The sequence below is a fragment of the Haemaphysalis longicornis genome, unplaced genomic scaffold (assembly GCF_048455015.1).
Source record: "Haemaphysalis longicornis isolate Haplotype H1 unplaced genomic scaffold, Haemaphysalis longicornis Haplotype H1 scaffold_2, whole genome shotgun sequence".
Classification (NCBI taxonomy): Eukaryota; Metazoa; Arthropoda; class Arachnida; order Ixodida; family Ixodidae; genus Haemaphysalis; species Haemaphysalis longicornis.
Genome location: NW_027526295.1, coordinates 101,199,160 through 101,217,342, shown reverse-complemented (window position 1 = coordinate 101,217,342; position 18,183 = coordinate 101,199,160). Strand labels below are relative to the sequence as shown.

Genomic DNA, 18,183 nt, shown 5'->3' with positions numbered 1-18,183 from the left:
TTGCGAATGAACTGATAATGTGCTACAAAGGCTTAGGATTACACAGTTCTCTGGAAGAAATGAGGAAAACAAAAAGCACAAATGAAAGGTTACACAAAATGCAACAAACTACAGCCCTTCCCAGGAACCCAAAAATACCATCTTTTTTTTTCCAGTGTTTATTTTGCTACAGATCATAGCTTTTAAGGGGTATTAACAGATGATGATGAGAAAAGGTGATATGATGAACATGAAAACGTTCGCTTCACGGGTGAGTCCAAAAAGGAATGAAGATGGGGCCCCAGTCTACACGAATGCCCATTGCCGATTGATGTCGCAGGCTCGTCAGATGCACGGCAAGGCAGGACCACAGTAAATGGTAGATGATCAAGTAATAGTTCTGCGCCACTGCCGTTGCCTTCCTGACTGGTAACTGCCCTTTATTGACTATATGCCGATATTGTGCAATGCTATGCACAGTTCGGAAGGGGCCACAGTTCTGCCATGTTCGGTCATAGAGAGAACTTTTAACGAGGACGAGCCACTACACACTTTGCACTTTGAGCAATCCTCCAAAGATGTCTTTTGAGTTTTCAATCCTCCCATCCAACTGAAACAGCCAACACAACTGAGAAACTAACTCGCGACCTCATACTCAGTCATGCAATGCCTTAGCCAGTAGAGCAATTGGACTGGGTGGTGAACAAAGAAGTCAATAATTGAGACTAAAGAAGAAAAGAAGCTACCAAGTTCTGGCAGACACGACGACTGATATAAATATTGATTCTTCCGTTTTAGCTTTCATCACACACCATTTATTCATAACATACAACAGCCCCAGTTCCTTGATCGCCGGGCTCCCTTGCAGTGGTTGTCCAGCCAGTAGAAGCCACCGTATAGGACAAGCAGCAAGTTGTTGGAGGCCCCAGCAGTTCGCAGCGGATGCGTATGTTGTTTTGCTTGTCACAAATGTCCCAAATTCCTCATGAATGTGTCTAGGCACAGGCAGCTGTCCTCAGAATGTGTAAGCTACAGTTCCAGCAGAAAGGATGATGCTAAGAAGGTGTGCACCAACGTGACGATGGAGACGCTAGCATACCAACCACATTTCTATAGAGAGTTGATAAGTTGATAACCTTCACAAGACCATCGCAATGCAAGTGATGCCAGCAATACTATGCCACGCTGACACTGCCGAGAAGTAGAAGAGATACAACAAAGTGCGCACTGTTCCAAGTGCCAGGAAATGCCCAGCAACCAGGGCTGCTGTACTTCTGTTAAGACGGTTCCAAAGGACGCGATAAAAAGCTCCGTGCAACGAAGATCCCTCACCAGTTGGCAGGATGCGTTGCTTGACGGGCGTCTTGGCCTGCTTGACGATCTCCTTGAGCAGCCGCCTCTCCTGCTCCCCCACCATCGAGACAGAGCTGGGAATCGACCAGGGAGAAGTGTCCATTCAGTCAACGTGCAAGACCAGACACTTCCCTCCCCTAAACAAAAGCTCTTCCCTCGCTCGCATTGCAAGGTGCAAATGGGAATAAAAACATTCCCCATTCTGAGAGCCCTGCCCTCCTATGTAAATTCCTCACTTGCCCACTGTACTGAGTAGAATGTAACAACAACTGGAAGCTGTTCGAGGAACCGCATTCTGGCCCTGATGGTGTGTTGTCAGGTGCCATTTTTATTCCCCCCAAGCAGGAGCATTACTGGGATACCTTTCAAGGTTTTTTCCTCTGCATGCAGACACTTGGCACACACCATGGGAGGAGAACAATCCAAGGCAGCGTGCCACCTACCGTCCACTTTTTCCGGCACGGGCAGTCCGGCCCACCCTGTGCACATAATGCTGCACAGTATGGGGCAACGTGAAGTTGATGACCTGCAGAAAAAGGTACGGGCAGGAGTGAGCTTGGAATCATCTCTGTGCAAACAGAACAACACTTCATGCAGAGGCTGATCCAGAGTGACCTCTTGGTGGAAGGAGACACATTGCAGCACGGCTAGGAAAGTGGGCATAGCATGCCATGTAGCCTTAGTAGCACTAATTTCAAGTGAGCCTACAAAGGGAGGGAGGGAGGTCAACCTCCAAAACCCCTTCCCCCAACCTCTCTTTTTGATCCGCCACTTGCCCCTACAAATTAACAATCAGTCCCAGGCTCACTGAGGACTGTTGGTGTGCTACTATTATGTGTTTTTGGCCAGTTTTCAGGTAGCAATCGTACATTTAAAACCAATCCCAGCATTGAAACCAATGAGTTTTCAATGCTGGGGGCCAAATATTTACTCCCTTGTAACTTTAGCAGTTTCTCAGAGCTTTCTTAATTGCTAGCATATTCACAGAGTCGCATGGTTTTGAATAATCTGGGAAGGTCACTTACAGTTGTTAGCACTGTAAATTACTAGGCTAATTGGCTTTGAGATAAATCAGTGCAGAAATGTGAAGCACAATTCCAGGGGGAACAAAAAGCTACCTGGTATGCAGCAAGAACAGAGCGTGTTGGAGGGATGAGGGTGTGTGTCCCCTAAAACTTCCCCACATTGAAACATGTACCTCAGCTGTCCTGGCCAGCACCTACTGTGCCATAAGGATGACATCAGAGACAGATGCCCATGAGCAGTGCTGTGCTTGAAGTTCCGGGCTGCCGAGCAAAATTTGGCTGGATGTCAAAAATGAATGTTTGCTACACTTTGGGAAATCCTGACTGCTTTCAGCTACTTTTTCCCGCAGGTGCAATCGTAATCGTAACATCGTGAAACCGTTCCCAAAACCACTCTGTTCTAGGTTTAAATGAAAATGTACATGGTTATCTCATTCGGAAGTTCTTGGGTGCTTCCAAAGTGCTTTGGAAGCAGTCTGCGACACCAGACCTGTCATTTCCACAAAGGCCTTTGATCGCTCCTTGTCCTGACCAACAGCGTTGTATTTGCAGAGCTCGATGCATGAAAATCACATTGGCACACAGGCATTGTGCCTCAATCTAGGACTCAATCTGGCGAGCACAGGAGGCAGAGAGCGACCAGGGGAGTGTAATGACCCACCGTCTTGACGTCCTTGATGTCAAGCCCTCGAGCGACCAGGTCGGTGGTGACCAGGACGTCGACCTCCATCTCCTTGAAGCGATGCAGGGCCTCCAGCCGCTGGGCCTGGTTCAGGTTCCCGTGCAGCTCGTCCACCCGGGCACCCAGCAGGCCCAGGAGCACACGCAGCCGGTGGGCCAGCTTCTTGGTCTGGACGAAGACGATGGTGTGGTCGTGGAACGTGCGCAGCACCAGCGCTGGAAGAACAATAAGGAAGGGGTCGCACGACTTCGTAGACCCTCCTTCGAGGCACCAAGTGCACACACACTGTGCGTCATTCGCTGTCCGTTCTCAAGGATTTCGCCACCTCTTACAAGGACAGCACCTCATCAGGCTGCTGATACAAGACTGTTGACACGTCTTTAGAGTTTACAGTTACAGATACAGTTACAGTTTACAGATACGCATGCATACAGGTAAACAACTCGAGGATAGAGGGAGGAATGGGCACCGTAAAGCTGATCCCTCCATTCTTGCATTGGCCTTGGGCCTGAAGAGTTTTGCATCCTGCATTACAGAGGTGTTCACTAAAAGGAGAAGAGGTCAGTGTACGACACAAATCCTTATCCTGTTACACACTCTGTTTATACGACTTTCTTGGGACAGTGCGAAAACGTCGTATAGCAGGGTACAAGTAAATACCACTTAAGGGGGGACGTGGCTTTCAAAATCAACTTTTTTATTTCTTTGTGGATTTTGATGAAAATTGGCACAGCAACTGGAAATGCTTCTGTGATAACACCATAAAAATTTGAAGTTAATATTTTGATAACTTTTTAATGTATGAAATTTTCTTTCTGTTCCGCTTGTACCGAGCTTGAGCGGCTTATAAAACACGATAGAAAACTTGTTCGAAGTGCTTTGCATTCCCAAATGAATGGACGAGGTCGTGACAGTTTTAGAATTTTTTTTTTACAACACAATGTTTTTTAGTTTTCATTTTTCTAGAGGTTACTCTGCAACAGACATGTCAACTGTGAACGATTATTTGAATAAAAAAATCACAAAAAATAAATCTGGAAAACCAAAAGTGTCACGACCTGAACAGTTCATCGAGGAATGTAATGCAAGAAACGAAATCAAAATAGCCCCAGCGGTCACAAAAAAATCCCTGGTACAAGCGTCACAGGTGGCAAAAAAAACTGTTTTGAGAAAACGGCTTCCGAAGTTGCAACATAGGTTTCACTTATCAAAAGTTGTCACGGTTGTAGCCTTTCATGTCCTTTTGAACATGGGGCTTCTGGAAGGCCTTGCCTTGAAATTGGAGTGCCTTTTACAGCCTTTCTCTTTCCACAAAACATCATTTTCAGCTCCTCTGTGAACAGTACATAGCCCAGTTAGCAGACAAAACGGAGGGGAGATAGCTTTCAATGGGCTTTCGATGCAAAGTAGGTTAGCTGGTTGGCAGTATCGCACTGGACAACTTCCCTTTGCAGTGTTGTCCCCATGGCAACAAGTGAAGCGTTTTTTTTTACTTAAATTTGAAAATTTCTGGCTTCTTTTATGTTTTATTACTTTGCCTGGCGCAGCAATTCAGTACTCATAGGTGTTCATTGCCAAAAGTTTGCATACCATAAGGGTGCAAACGAACTACTTTGAAGCTTGGTATAATACTGTGCATAACTCTAACTTTGATGGAAGGGGTTTTTTTTCACTACTTTTGACAGCATCCAACATTTCTCGCAGCACAGTCAGTATGCCCTAAGCCATGATTATATGCATTGGTGCCAATCATTTCCCTACAAAAATCACTATTAAATACTGCGACAGTAAGGTAAATTTTTAACGCAGAGAACATATTTTTATTCCTATATTCCTAAATCAAACCTGTTTGCATGATTATTAGAAGCGCACGGGAAACGTTGCGCAAGAAAGGCGATATGGCTCGCGCGCATCGCAGCGCACGCTTACCGCGACATATCGTACTTTGATTATCCCTGATATGGCTTGTCAGGTCGCTTTTAAGATTAAATCTAACGTCGCAGGCATTAATTACAACTACTGGCGTTCAATTGTAACCGGTTGCGCAGACATGTGATGCTGCAATGCGCGTCGGCTATGCCGTGCGCGCCGCAGCGTTTGACGCGTCGACTGTTTCTTTCCCAAGGCTAGCGAGCCCACAATCAAATCACAGCAATAACTAAGCGTGTAAACATCGCAAATTCGACTAAAAGTTCACTTCACGAACCGCTATCGCAAGCGCGCACACCGCGTCACCCTCCGGGGTCTGGCGACGGCAGAGTCACGCGCCCCACGAAGCGTTCGATGACCTCCGCCTTTCGAGCCACACAACTTCCCCTAATCTGGCTCGTGATCTCAGGCATTCCTATCGCGATAACGTCCGTGCTGAATACCACCGATTGAATAGAAACTTGGCCGAGCGAAGCACCGAAAATGAACTCAAACCGCACGCTACGCAGTTCTGGCGGCCGCCATCTTGCATTGCGCCGCGACACCCAATCAGGAGGGCCCTCTTGCCGCGGCCCGACCGGAGGACGAATAGCGCTTCAGCATCTATTTCTAGTTTCGTTTGTGCGTCATTTCTTTTCTGCTGTTCATGCGTTTGTGAATGAACGAAGATAAAAGAGACGCGGGGAACCGGAAAGATGAACGCTCGGCCGATCTAACCATATCAAAATGGCCGCGCCCGATGGCACCGTTGCGGAGATACAGCGCTCCGAAAATCGCCGTTTTTTCGCCCTTTTGCGCTGATAGTTTGTCACCGCGCCTGGCAAAACTATTTTTTTATGCCACTTTGCGACGCTTTTCAGCGGAAAAACTTCGCAGACATACAGATTAGGAAACATAGAAGCCGAATATGTGGATTTCAAAAAAACGATGTTTTGGTCATTTTTCTGAAGTTGAAAGCCGCGTCCCCCCTTAAACACATGTGATGGCACATGTTCGCTGAGAACTCATTTAAGCTACCATTATTACTCCACAACTTGCATCCCCACATAGTTCACGAACACTTACTTAAATTGCGCCTCGCATAATTTGTGATCGCCTAACCTAAACTTCAAATTCCTGAAAAAAATTCAGGGAAGTTTCCACTCGCGCGCAAGACTTGAATGGCGAAGTTATTGTAGGTGAGCATTGCCGGACACATAGTTAGACTTCAGTACCGTTGTTTATTTGCATAGTTGCAGTGCTAGTAATCGTCGTCTATGTGCTGAAGAGGTCGTCGTCTTCTACGTGGCGAGTGGTGGATGCAAAGTCATCCTCAGCATTGTACACTTCCACCAGCTCAACTGGCAAAGCTTGCACTCAGTCTCGCAAGGCTTGAACCATAGCGAAGCTGCAGGATTTCTTTATACGTGAGCACTGAAGGGCACATTCCCACGCATTTATACGGGTTTGAAATCACTCATTTACATGTTCCGTCGCTGCTTTGCACAGTGCTAGTAGTAGCCACTGTCATATACATCGATATCGTAGTATTCCTCATGCCAAGCATTACATGCGCGGTAGCGCTTGACAACAGTGCTAGAGTTGGGTTTTTCTTTTCTGAAGCCACTGCGCAAGCCGGGGACTCGGCGGTTGCCGCGAGGCGCGCGCTCACGAGCGCTCCACATCTTGGTATATTCTCCCTGCAACACCTAACTTAAAGCTTGTACAAAAGCTCCACTGTTAAAAATATTACTCCCCCGCTTCATGCACTCTAAGGCCATTCTGCGCTAACGCTCCAGGTGACAGGCCTGAGCGTATCAAGCAAGCGATTTGTACCATAGAAAGGAAACAAATGTCCGTTATTGCCAAAAATGACAGAAGTGCCTGCAGATGCAAGAGCGGACTCTTCAGTTATTTTTATTCTAGCACTACGCATCAGTGGCATTCGATTTCAAGCATGACGAGCAGCAAAAAAAAAAAAAAAAAAAGAGTCTTAATTACTTTTCAGAGGTCGTGAACCAACCAAAAAGGCAAGTGCAGATGGCTGCCATCAGAGAATTGCCCAAGATAAGCCCAGCCACCGAGAAGTGAACCAGCTGGCAGAGTAAGTGAAAATAACAACATGAAGCGGTGATGGAAAGAAAGCTGCAAAAACGAAAAAATTCTGCAGAAATTCAGAGAATTACCTAGTAATGCGTAGCATTCTTACGCCGCCTGTCTCCATTTACAACACTATTCTAACGATTACATTTGGAACTTCCGCGAAATCTGCAATATTGCGGAAATGCATGGAGTTACACAGTTCGCCATTTTCCATAATTATTTTGTATTTTTTTTTAGTTTTTCAAAATTTCATGCAACCAATTATGTCCATTTATGCAATTATAACAATTACAGGTGAAGCTTTCGCGAAACCTACATTATTGTGGAAATGCCATGCGTATACGTTTTGACATTTTCTGTTATTTTCTAGTTTTTCAAGATTTCGTTCGACCAATTATCTCCAATTACGCTATTCTAACGATTACATTCGGAACTTTCACAAAATCTCCATTTTTGTGGAAATGCAGGGCGTTATGCACTCCTGGCTAAGGGGGTACTCGACACAGAATGCTACACATTAAAAGAAACAGCTGAGTTACGTGGCAAACTTCAGGAGATATGAATCACAGAGACTGAGGTGGGAAAGAAACGAGGGAGTGGTGAGGCTGTGCAGCGGATAGAGCAGTGAGAAGATAGTACGCTGTTTGAGAAAGAGAAACATGAAGCAAGATTGCGGGGACAGCAACATGAACAGTGCAGAGGGTGCCAGCTTCCCGACCACCATGGGCAGTATGAGGCGCTAGAGCTGTCGCATAACCATTTTTTAACACGAAAGTATTTTATTCCCGGATATACCAAGACTTCACTGACGTCATATCCGGCACGGAAATGACGCCAGTACAGTTAAACCTCGTTATAACGAAGCGGGATATAACGAAGCAATCATAGTTCCCCTTGAAATTCCCATAGATACCCATGTATTAAAAACCTCGTTTTAACGAAGCTAAAATTTCCTCGCAATGGGTATAACAAACCTTTTTTTTTTTCACAACGAATGTCTACGGACTATTTCGCTACCTGCCAGGTCAATTTCTTATAGCGCGCGACCGGTTACGTCGCATCACGGATGCGGTGATTCAAAACTCGCGCTCGCAGGGCCGCCAACTACAGCGCGCTGCAAGCGCCTGGCAACACACGCGAGGGTGCGCCTCTTCCGGCACCCCCGGCACGGAGAAAATCCCTTTCTCGTGGCCTCGCCCGCACCCCACTCTTCTCTTCTTCTGCTGCGCGGCTTTGTGGCTTTGTTGCTGCTTTTCTGCGTGCGCGTCGACCGTCGAGTTGCCGCTCAGCTATTCTTTCTGTTTGGTCGTTCGAGCTCCCGCCGCCAGAAAAGAGATGGACGACGCAAAAAGAAAGCGCAAGACGATATCGATAGAACAGAAGGCGGCTATGCTGAAAGCCGTAGAGTCCGGCGTAAAGAAAAAAAAAGTAGCCGAAGATTTCGGCATAGCGTTGAGCACGCTATCGACGATTTTAAGTAGCAAAGCAGCTGTCGCCGGTGCTGTCGCACGTGGCGTAAAAGGCGACAGGAAGAAGCTGCGCGCCCCCGCCTTCGAAGCCGTTGAGAAGGCGGTCTTCAAGTGGTTTTTGGACGCAAGAGCAAGCGGCATTCCAGTGAGTGGGGCACTGTTGCAGCGGAAAGGGAGGGACTTTGCGTGCATCATGGGGCACGACGACTTTGTGGCGAGTGCGGGCTGGCTGCAGCGCTTTAAGGGGGGACGTGGCTTTCAAAATCAACTTTTTTATTTCTTTGTGGATTTTGATGAAAATCCACTGGAAAAGCAACTGGAAATGCTTCTGTGATAACACCATAAAAATTTCAAACTAATATTTTGAAAACTTTTTTATGTATTAAATTTTCTTTCTGTTCCGCTTGTACCGAGCTTGAGCGGCTTATAAAACATGATAGAAAACTTGTTCGAAGTGCTTTGCATTCCCAAATGAATGGACGAGGTCGTGACAGTTTTGGAATTTTTTTTTTACAACACAATGTTTTTTAGTTTTCATTTTTTTAGAGGTTAATGTGCAATAGGCATGTTGACTGTGAACGATTATTTGAATAAAAATATCACAAAAAACAAATCTGGAAAACCAAGAGTGTCACGACCTGAACTGTTCATCAAGGAATGTAATGCAAGAAACGGAATCAAAATAGACCCAGCGGTCACAAAGAAATCCCTGGTACAAGCGACACAGGTGGCAAAAAAAACTGTTTTGAGAAAACGGCTTCCGAAGTTGCAACATAGGTTTCACTTATCAAAAGTCGTCACGGTTGTAGCCTTTCATGTCCTTTTGAACATGGGGCTTCTGGAATGCCTTTCCTTGAAATTGGAGTGCCTTTTACAGCCTTTCTCTTTCCAGAAACATCATTTTCAGCTCCTCTGTGAAGAGTGCATACCCCACTTTGCAGACCAAACGAAGGGGGAGATGGGTTTCAATGGGCTTTCAATGCAAAGTAGGTTAGCTGGTTGGCTGTATCACACTGAACAGCCTCCTTTTGCAGTGTTGTCACCATGGCAACAAGTTAAGCATTTCTGTTACTTAAATTTGGACATTTTTGGATTTTTTTTTATGTTTTATCATCTTGCCTGGCACAGCAACTTAGTACTCATACGTGCAGGTGTTCATTGCCAAAAGTTTGCATACCACAAGGATGAAAATGAGCTACTTTGAAGCTTCGTAGAGTATTCTGCATAACTCCCAACTTCAATGCAAGAGCATATTTTTTTACTACTTTTGACATTCAATTGGCATCCAATATTTCTCGCAGCAAAGCCAGTATGCCCTAAGCAATGGTATCAATAATTTCACTAAAAAATCACTGTTAAATGCTGCGACAGTAACGTACATTTTTAATACAGAGAACATATTTTTATTCCTATATTACTAACTCAAACCTGTTTGCATGAAAATTACAAGTGCACGGGAAACGTTGCTCAAGAAAGGCGACATGGCTCGCGCGCATTGCAGCGCACGCTTACCGCGACATATCGAACTTTGATTATACCTGATATGGCTGGTCAGGTCGCTTTTACGATTAAATCTAACGTCGCAGGCATTAATTACAACTACTGGCGTTCAATCGTAACCGGTTGCCCAGTCATGTGCTGCTCCAATGCGCGTCGGCTATGCCGTGCGCGCCGCAGCGTTTGACGCGTCGATCGTTTCTTTCTCAAGGCTAGCGAGCCCACAGTCAAAACACAGCAATAACTAAGCGTGTAAACATCGCAAACCCGACTAAAAGTTCACTTCACGAACCACTATCGCAAGCGCGCACATCGCGTCACCCTCCGGGGTCTGGCGATGGTAGAGTCACGCGCACCACGAAGCGTTCGATGACCTCCTCCTTTCGAGCCACACAACTTCCCGTAATCTGGCTCGTTATCTCCAGCATTCCCACCGCGATAACGTCCGTGTTGAATACCATAGATTGAACAGAAACTCGGCCGAGCGAAGCGGCAAAAATGAACTCGAACCGCTCGCTACGCAGCTCAGGCGGCCGCCATCTTGCGTTGCGCCCGTGACATCCAATCAGGAGGGTCGTTGTTCTGCGCCCCGACCGGAGGACCAATAGCGCTTCAAAATCTATTTCTAGCTTCGTTTGTGCGTCGTTTCTTTTCTGCCGTTTGTGCGTTTGTGAATGAACGAAGATAAAAGAGACGAGCGGAACCGGAAAGACGATCGCTCAGCCGATCTAACCATATCAAAATGGCCGCGCCCGGTGGCACCGTTGCGGAGATAGAGCGCTCCGAAAATTGCCGTTTTTTCGCCCTTTTGCGCTGATAGTTTGTCACCGCGCCTGACAAAAGTATTTTTTTATGCCACTTTGCGACGCTTTTTAGCCTAAAAACTTTGCAGACGCATAGAATAGGAAACATAGAAGCCGAATATGTGGGTTTCAAAAAAACGATGTTTTGGTCATTTTTCCGAAGTTGAAAGCCGCATCCCCCCTTAACTCTTTCGTTACGGCGGAAAAACGGCCGATTTTAAGTGCTTCCACAAAATGTTTTTTTTTCTCTTGAGCTACTGGACACACGTAGCCTTGTTATGCATAAAATTGTAGCTTATAGATTGCTCTTCCAAACACAAAGCAGCAGTTTTGTTAAAGGTACAATTACTTACAGTTTATTTGTCAAGTAATCAGAAAAAAGCCCCCAAGAAAAGTATACGAAAAACACAAATCGGCACTTTTACCGAGACTAAAAATTATTTCAGGTATTTTAAGATATACAAATTGTTCCTACGTTCCTTGGCTATGATTCAATATATAAATCAACAGTGTAAACCAAGTTTTGGATTTTTGAGGGCCCGTCAACCTAGCGCAACTGACGGCTGTGCCACGCCGCGAGGGCACTCAAGGGTGAGTGAGTCTTTGTAAAATGTGCATCCAAGTACCGTACTTACCTGATTCTAACGCGCACTTTTTTTCCGGAAAAATAGGTCGAAAAATCACATGCGCGTTAGAATCGGATACGAAACCGAAACCGAAACAGCGAAAATTTCGTCCCACCCATCACCATCGCCATTTCAAGATGGCGCTGAAGCTTTTAGCAACGATTTTTCGCACGCAGGAAGCATAGGCGCCTAGGCTTTTCTATCGGCGTTCACACAAATAGTCAAATCGTTCCACTTGCGCGCTTGATAACAACAATGGCAGCAGGGGCGCTCACGTGTTCAAAACGAGCGCTCGGCTGAAGCGTGCGCCTCTGGAGAAGCTCGCGGGATGGGCGTGTGAGGCGTGGGCCACGATCCCATCGACCATGGTTGCACGTTCGTTCAGAAGTGTGGCATCGCCAACGGGCTTGACGGCACCGAGGACGAGATGTTGTGGTCAGCGGAGAGCGATGAGGAGTGAGATGAGTGAGATTACTTCGGGAAATAAATCACCCGTTTCTATCGCATTCGTTTTTCTTACTCACACAGTTCCGTGCGCGTTACAATCGGAGGTGCAAGTTTTTTCGGTTTTTTGTCAGGAAAATTGGGTGCGCGTTAGAATCAGGTAATTACTGTATACTCTTTTGTGTCTTCGCACGAAATCCTTATCAGTTCAGTGGTAAAAAACAAGAAAAAAAAATCCAGCGCTCTCGACAAGCCTCGCACCTGAACCCTGCAGCGCTAATCTGACACGAGCGCAAGGTTATCTTGAAGGTGATAGCGCGATACGGCGCGGTGCATTTGGCAATATATCCCGGCCGTACGTTCTCGAGACCCTAAACACAAAATCAAAACCGCAGTCGTCAGATAAGAAGCACGTTTTGTTTATAAATACAGCGTGGAGTCACAACGAAATTACCTGCCAGCGCTTGTTGAAGTGCGAGGCACCTGAACCGGAGCTTCGTCTTCCTAACTGAAATCTGAAGATCCCACATCATTGCTTGATCCCTCACTGTTGATGGAATCAGAAAAATCGACAGCAGGAGCTGCCGAAGTGCTTGCTACAGCAGTCCGACTGTGCGGAGCGCGGCGCGAACCCCATGCCATTTTTCCTCCTCCTCCCCTCCCCCTTTGGTTCAAATTTCTCTTGCTACGCCGCCACCACACGAGACACACAAACAAACGAAACCGAAATTGAAATAGAAGTTGCCAATGAACACACCAGATGGCGATAGTTGTCTGTGGAGCGCGGGTTTCAGATTTTGCGGGAGATTTAAAATCATCGGACGCCGGCTTCCGATCGCCTATGGCGCCGTCGTGAAAGAGTTAAGGAGCGCCACGACATCGTCGGCAGGGCCGTCTGCCGGGAAGCGATGTCCGTCGACCGCGAAGCTGCACTGCTGTGGGTGGAAACGAACGTTGGGCAGTTGCTGGAGGACAGTCCCAAGGACTTGTTCAACGCGGACGAGACCGCCCTGTTTTATCAGATGCTGCCGCAAAAAACCTTGGCCCTCAAAGGGGAACGCTGCCAGGGCGGCAAACAGAGCAAGGTCCGCGTGACCGTGTTGCTCTGTGCGAACATGGATGGGACTGAAAAGGTGCCGGCCCTCGTCGTCGGCAAAAGTGCATCACCGCGATGCTTTAAAGGTAAGCGGAAGCTACAAGTGAGTTATGTGTCCAACCACAAGGCTTGGATGACACGAGACGTTTTCGCGCAATGGCTGCGGGAGTGGGACGAAAGGCTGGGCAGACAGAAGCGAAAGATCTGCCTTGTCCTGGACAACTGCTCGGCGCACCACACTGCCGTTGTGCTAAAAAACATCGAGCTGTGCTTCTTGCCGCCAAACTGCACTGCGGTTGTGCAACCCCTTGACCAAGGGGTTATCATGAGCTTCAAATCCGGCTACCGCAAGCGTGTCATTGACCGCATTCTGTTCAATATGAGCACGAAGCGCGAGACCCAGATAGACCTGTACATGGCGATCGAGATGCTGCAGGCTGCTTGGATGTCTGTACCGGCAAGCACGATCGCCAACTGCTTCCGGCATGCCTCTTTTGGCGTCAGCAGCGGCGAGAACAGCGAGGATCTCGGTGCTGCCGCCATTGAGGGGGCTGCGGGGGACGAAGCCCTAGCGTCATGGGACGCTCTCCTTGACGCCGGCGTTGTGCCCGACTGCGACACATTCTGCACCTACGTCAGTGCCGATGCTGACGCGGTGACGACCGAGGAACTTACGGAGGCCGAAATTGTGCGCTCAGTGACGGGGGCGCCTAACGACGACAGCGACGAATGTGTCGACGACGGCCCGGAGTGCAGTGGTGGCGAACCCGACGTACCGACGTCCGCACAAGCCCTGGATGCGGCAGACCTGCTGCGCCGCTTCTTTGGCGCCCACGATGACGGCGAGGACAAACTCGAGATCGCGGCTGCAGCTGAGAAGGCCATCATTCGCTTAAAGAAGACGCGGCAGAAGTCCATCACGGACTTTTTCACTGCTAAATAAGCCGCCAGCTCGCGTGCTGTCAATCGAGCGTCGATGGGCCGTTTGGCGTAAATAAAGTAGCGATTCCTTGCTCTTCATTTTTTCGCTCGATTTTCTCCGCGCGACGGCCGTTTTTTTTTCGCGTGGCGCGCTGTTGTGAGTTTCGGGGGTGAGTACATCCTCTCTTTTTTGAAAATTGTCGGTACAAATGGTCATTGGCTATAACGAACTATTGGTTATAACGAAGTCATTACGACCCCCCGTTCAACTTCGTTATAACGAGGTTTTACTGTACAACGAAGCAAGCGGCCTGTAAAGGGTGCACCCCTGCACACAGTGTCAGCTTGCGGGGAAGCAACCTTTAGTGCTAAAGAGTACGTTATACTTAGGTTTGTTCGTTTTCGGGTTTTGTATTTTAACTCAAAAGTGTTTTATGCCGGGATACACCAAGACTTCACTGATGTCATATCCGTCCCAGAAATGACGCCAGAACATGTTTGCCAAAGCGGCCCGCCAGCAGGACATCGCTCACCTAGCACACCCACAAGACAGAAGCCAACCTGCAAATCATGCTCAGCTGCAGATTTCGCTGCACATTTCCCTTCCGTGTTTTACTGATTCCTGACAGAGGAATCAACCACAGTTTTTTTTATTATCATTATTACAGAAGTTTGCTATCCAGCATAGGGAAAACTATATGTACAGATATAACTGGGGTATTTGAAATATTGCTTCTATGGGGAGTTAGCTGGGACCATGCTGCTTTCTCTGCCCTGTCATCACTTAACCGTGGGATGCGTAATTGGGTGTTCCACTGTACTTCCCGCGAGGAGAAGTATTTCCTCCTTTGTACGGAGGACAAAGGAAGAAAAAGAAAAGGGACTTACATTCGAAAGGCATGAGATATGACAATGGAAGCAATCGGTGAACTACATGCACACAAGGCACTCCTAACAAGCAAAGGGGCGTAACGAGTGAGGCCAATTATGAAGGAATAAAATCAAAGAAAAGCTTCCAAAGAGCACGTAGGTCTGGAATATTAGGGCCTGCTACCCAGCAGGCTTCACTGACATATGCTATTCGCATTTTTATAGCCCAATTTTGTCTCCCAGCGTCAGCATTTGTGCCTGAAAGTGTTGGTATACTGGTAGGTGGTGAATTCCCAATGCCCAGAAATGCTTCCTCAAGTTCCTTTCGCCGATGCACAGAGTTTGTGCATGGGTCCTTGCATCAACTAGCAACAAAGTCGATGTACGACCGAGCAGTCGCCGCCACCACTCACCGGCGAGGATGGCCTCCCGGTCCCCCTCCCTCTGCGGCCGGATGCGGATGAACTCCTGGCGCAGGTTGAGCGCCACGTCCGTGTTGTTGTTGAGGAAAAGCTTGACGGGCTTCTGCAGCGACACAGCGGCCAGGTCCTTCACCTGCAGCCACGAGAGTACGGCGGAAAAACCTCGGCTCACTCCCTGCTCCTCACCGGCCTAGCAAACTTTTTCAGCACTGCAAACATTCCTGGGGGGAATTCAGGGCAGAGCAAAGCAGGAACCATTGCGAGCGAGCCTCAGCACTTTGGGTTCCATACAAGCAAAAGCCCTGGATCAACAAACTTGTGCATCAGACTTATCATGGGGAAGCCATGCCTCTACCTGAATACAGAAATATTTTGCATTGTTTCAGCCCTGAATTAACTCTTTTATCCATGAAGCATATTTCTTGATTTTTTTTTTATTATTTCAGAATACTGTTGGCCTTTTGGCCATTACAGGAGTGGGACAAATGTTACTAGAATAGCTTCAGTTGTAAAACTAAGCGGCGCTGCCCGGAACCACCACCTGCCCACGCACCCCGTGGTGCTGCAGTCAAACTGAGCTTCATTTCTTTAGCCGGCCGCACCGACACGGGGGACCAAGCAGAGGTGAAGTACGTGGAGCAACTTTGGCATATCATGTAGTTGTTGTTTGGTGCCAAATCACACCAACCAGAATTTAGAGCACTGCACGGGCCCCGGCTGCCACGAACCCTGACCCGCGGGCCAAGCCAAGGGGCCCGAAGCGTTTAAAGCATGCCGGTAGCAGATACAATGCGATGGGCCCGGGCCGGGATCGGACTTAAAGTCTTGGTCTGGGCTGTTAATATTTTCGATGTGAAGTGAAGAAAACAGTATTACAAAGCATGTTTGGAGTTTACTTCCACGCGTTTCTTTATGTTAGGTGCACGCATTGTTTCAAAAACGTTTTTTTGCTAGGACTGATAGTCACTGCACTCTTACTTTTAGGGGAACACTAGTCCTAAAACAATTTCTTTTAACTTTCAAGTAAGCTCTGTGCAGCTTGTCAGCCTGCTGTTTTTTCTCCACGGATTTCAAATATGCCACTATTTTTTCAGTTGGTCAATTAGTTCCCAAGATAATTAGGGATAATTAACCATTTTTGGTGGAACAATAGACAAAACAGTGTTGGTCACAAAACTGTACTCTTTGCATTTTCCAATACTTTGAACCCTGGTGAGTGCAATAATCAAAGCGGTTTTTTCATGCATAGTTTAGAACTATTTTTACAGCTCAATAAACTTTGGCGGCACCAGTGGCAAGGAACCGTTTCGAACACCAATTTCAAACACCAAAGTGACCGCTTTGTCGCTTTGTGATCGGCTGCGCCGTCACAAAGCGACAAAAAGCAACAGCTGTCTCGTAGCTTAGCAATATCACAAACATCGCCTAACATCTGTGATTCACAAGTGGGAACACATCTTTAGATAACAATTAGGAAAATTAATGAAGAACAAGGCTATGTTGCCACAGAATTGCAACAAGAAATGGTGAGCACTACACGAGAGAAGCACCCACCTCCTCTGTCATGGTAGCCGAGAAGAGCATGGTCTGCCTGGTCGGAGCACACTGCCTGATGATTTCCTTCATCTGGGACGCAAACGTCTCGTCCAGCATTCTGCCGCCATAGGTGAGAAATACACAATGAAGGAGAGGCCAAGCACAGATTAAGAGCAAACATGTGGAGTTCCTGTGAGAAAATAAAGCATAAGGCACTACCCAAATTCTGTGTAGCCCTTAATCTGGGCCTGTAAACCCCATGTAGTAGAGGCCCCTGAAACAACTGCCTGCTAACATCTGAAAAAACAATGTTTTGGTTAAAACACCTAACATGATTTCCAGAAAAGGGGTGCGATGTGGAGCAGGATGAGTTAGAGAGAGAGGGGCAGCTTTAAAAAAAATTGGCCGCGTATCTGCTCCTTTCGTAGCAAATGTCGACGAAAGACGATAGCCTTTCGTCGGCATTTGCCAAGCAAATGCCTCCCTTCTTTTTCCCGCTTACCTTTCATGCTGTTCCTCTCCTGTCACGCTCCTCCCAAGGTAAGCACACAAGAGGTTTACTCAATTCAATTTAAATTTACCGCGTTCCACTGCTCCAGGCCGGGTGCCTTGATGCTAGCGCTGCCGTACGGCGGAGGCGCACATGAATCGAGGCACCCTACTCAAACGTTTATAGAACCACAGTGCCCTACCTGGAACGTGGAACCTCTCTAGTGGAAACTTTCATCGCTGTTGCCGTTAGATTTAGGACCAGGAGCTATAGTACCACATGCAGCAGCAGGCGACAAAGTGAATTTTTCTGTAGCATTTCATTTGATATCGCAAAAACCAAGCATCCATGAGTGTTTTATTTCAGGAACAGTGCAAATATCCCTTATGTATCGATTTTCTGCCTTGCATTTGCGTAATGTCTTGTTCCTTTTCAACAATGTTAACTAGTATGAACACTGACAACGGACTTAGACGTTTAGATTTGACGGTGGGTATATAAGACTACTGTGCAGCTGAACAATCCCTTTGGTCAGGTGGCTGAATCAAGTCACAGACAGACAGACAGACACAGACAAACCAAAATTTCTGCGTTTAGGTAGCCCAAGAAAAACTATGGTCTTTAAAAGCCACAGCACTGATGAGCGGTGTCCATTGACAGAAGGAATGCCCCCCACGCTCACTTGTCAGCTTCGTCGAGGATGAGCACCTCGATGTTGCGCAGGTCGAAGCCCGGCGTGTTCTCCAGGTGGTCAATGAGACGACCCGGGGTGGCAATGATGATGTCCGGCACCTTGCGCAGGGCAGCCTCCTGCATCTTCAGGTCCAGCCCGCCTGCGCACATTGGACAAGACAATTGCCCCATTGCGGCCCAAGACGGACAATGGGACAACACCACTACTGGGGAAGAACTCCGCTGCAAAGATGCGTGCGGATGGATCACAGGTGGTCACCAGTTAC

General features: G+C 47.4%; 1 protein-coding gene across 1 annotated transcript in view; it reads right to left on the bottom strand.

Annotated features, from left to right (window-relative positions):
• The window catches only part of Rs1 (Dead-box helicase Rs1), a 45,782-nt gene that overhangs the window by 10,617 nt on the left and 16,982 nt on the right, over positions 1-18,183 (bottom strand). The window contains exons 8-13 of the mRNA XM_077698067.1: positions 17,907-18,057; positions 16,753-16,852; positions 15,190-15,331; positions 3,019-3,254; positions 1,776-1,858; positions 1,312-1,406 (exon numbers count right to left, since the gene is read on the bottom strand). Of these exons, the coding sequence (XP_077554193.1) occupies positions 1,312-1,406; positions 1,776-1,858; positions 3,019-3,254; positions 15,190-15,331; positions 16,753-16,852; positions 17,907-18,057 (807 nt within the window). The remainder of the gene's footprint in view (positions 1-1,311; positions 1,407-1,775; positions 1,859-3,018; positions 3,255-15,189; positions 15,332-16,752; positions 16,853-17,906; positions 18,058-18,183) is intronic.